The 2,235-nt window shown below is 41.5% G+C and overlaps 1 protein-coding gene across 2 annotated transcripts in view; it reads left to right on the forward strand.

The window, feature by feature from the left end:
* The window catches only part of NOL11 (nucleolar protein 11), a 26,392-nt gene that overhangs the window by 9,873 nt on the left and 14,284 nt on the right, over nucleotides 1-2,235 (forward strand). For both annotated transcript variants that reach the window (XM_012803164.2, XM_023511109.1), the window contains exon 7: nucleotides 1,313-1,501. In XM_012803164.2, coding sequence (XP_012658618.1) covers nucleotides 1,313-1,501 — 189 coding nt within the window. The remainder of the gene's footprint in view (nucleotides 1-1,312; nucleotides 1,502-2,235) is intronic.

The raw sequence follows: 2,235 nt of genomic DNA on the forward strand, positions 1-2,235 counted from the left end.
TGATGCCATGGCACTCTACCCAGGGGGATAGCTTGAGCCTCCGTCTCAAAAAAAAAAAAAAAAAGAAGAAGAAATAGTAATTTTAGCCAGATATGGCAGCACATGCCTGTAGTCCCAGCTACTTGGGAGGCTGAGGCAGTACGAGCACCTGAATCCAGGAATTCTGGGCTGGAGTGTACGATGTTAGTCAGACATCAATATGGTGACCTCCTGGGAGCAAGAGTCTACCAGGTTGCCTAAGGAAGGGTGAGCCAGCCGAGGTCAGAAACAGACCAGGTGAAAACTTCCATCTTGGTCAGTAGTGGGGTCATACCTCAGAATAGCCAGTGCACTCTAGCTTGGGCAACGTAGTGAGACCCCATCTTTAAAAAAAGGAAATAGCAGTTTCATATGGTTTTTAGGGTAATTGAGTAAGAAGAAATGATGTAATGTATAGAACAGATGCTAATTACTTCCTAATAAAGCCTTTTAGGAACTAGATTATCTGTGTTCCCTGCTGACCACCTCAGTATTTTAATTTGCATTTACAATTTGCATTTCTTGGCTTTTATTATATTTCTTTTCTTTTTTCTTTTTTTTTTTTTTGTAGAGACAGTCTCACTTTATTACCCATGGTAGAGTGCCCTGGCGTCACACAGCTCACAGCAACCTTCAGCTCCTGGGCTTTAGGCAACTCTCTTGCCTCAGCCTCCTGAGTAGCTGGGACTACAGGTGCCCACCATAACACCTGGCTAATTTTTTGTTGCAGTTTGGCCAGGGCTGGTTTGAACCCGCCACACCAGTATATGGGGCCAGTGCCCTACCCACCCAGCTACAGGCGCCACCTATTTTGTTTTTTTGGGTTTTTTTTTGAGACAGAGTCTTACTATGTCGCCCTTGGTAGAGTGCCCAAGCATCATAGCTCACAGCAACCTCAAACTCTCCTCTTGCCTCAACCTCCCAAGTAGCTGGGACTATAGGTGCCCGCCACAACTCCCAGCTATTTTTTTGTTGTAGTTGTCATTTAGCAGGCCTGGGCTGGGTTTGAACTCACCTGCCTCCATGTATATGGCCGGTGCCCTAACCACAGAGCTGTGGGCACTGAGCCTCTTAGTACATTTCTTACGGAGGTTTTTATTAAAAAACTTCTCCCCCCAGTTTAAGTTTATAGTATAGTATTCTTTCAGGGAAAACACAAAGTGATGTAATTCTTTATTTTTCTGGTTAGATTCTTTATCAAATTGATAAAATCTCATGAATAACCTAATGAATTTAACTGTTATATAGAAATGTTCTTTACACAGTAATGAAAAACAAATACTGTTTCCCACAGGCTCTGATGGATCTATATATGAAACTTTGATACCAATACACCCAACTGATGCAGAACAAAATCAAAGGGTAGTTAGATCACTTTTACTCAATGCTGTTGTGTCTGGTAATGCTCGAAAAGGTATCGCACTCACTGTCCTGGACCAAGATCATGTAGCAGTCCTGGGAAGTCCACTACCAGCTTCTAAGGGTAACTGAAGTCCAGTTAATTAAGAAGGCTTTTACGTTTTTCCTCCATTGTGCCTTTTCTTGTTCATTTCTTTATAACCATTGTAATTCTTTCTCTTTGTTGCTGTACTTACTTTTGTAGCTTCCTAATTCTTCTTAAATAGGTGTTTCGTTTCATTTTGCATTGAGTCATCTCTCCAGTACTTCTTTGTATCACTATCCTGCTCACACCTATAATGTCATAACAAAATGGAAATGGTGAATATCCATTGTCAGCCTGTCAGCAGTTGAAACATTGATAGGTCTTGCCCTTGACCCCTGGCAAACGCAAGTCTGCATTCTGCCTTTATGGATTTACCTATTCTGGATATTTCATATAAATGGAACTACGCAATATCTTTTACATCTGGCTGCTTTCTTTTAACGTAATGTTTTAGAGGTTAATCCACATTGTTTGACAGATCAGTATTTTGTTCTTGTCATGGCAAAGTAACAGTCCATCGTATGTATATGTACAATTTATTTGTTCATTCACTGGTGGACACTTTAGCTTTTTCCATCTTTTAGTTATGGTCAACAGTGTACAAGCATTTGCATACATGTATGAGTACCAGTTGTTTTTTTTTTTTTTTTTTTGAGACGGAGCCTCAAGCTATCCCCCTGGGTAAAGTGCCATGGCATCATGCTCACAGCAACCTCCAACTCCTGGGCTCAAGTGAGTCTCTGCCTCAGCCTCCCAAGTAGCTGGGACTACAG

Source organism: Otolemur garnettii, unplaced genomic scaffold, assembly GCF_000181295.1.
Source record: "Otolemur garnettii isolate 467f Iridium unplaced genomic scaffold, OtoGar3 scaffold00018, whole genome shotgun sequence".
Classification (NCBI taxonomy): Eukaryota; Metazoa; Chordata; class Mammalia; order Primates; family Galagidae; genus Otolemur; species Otolemur garnettii.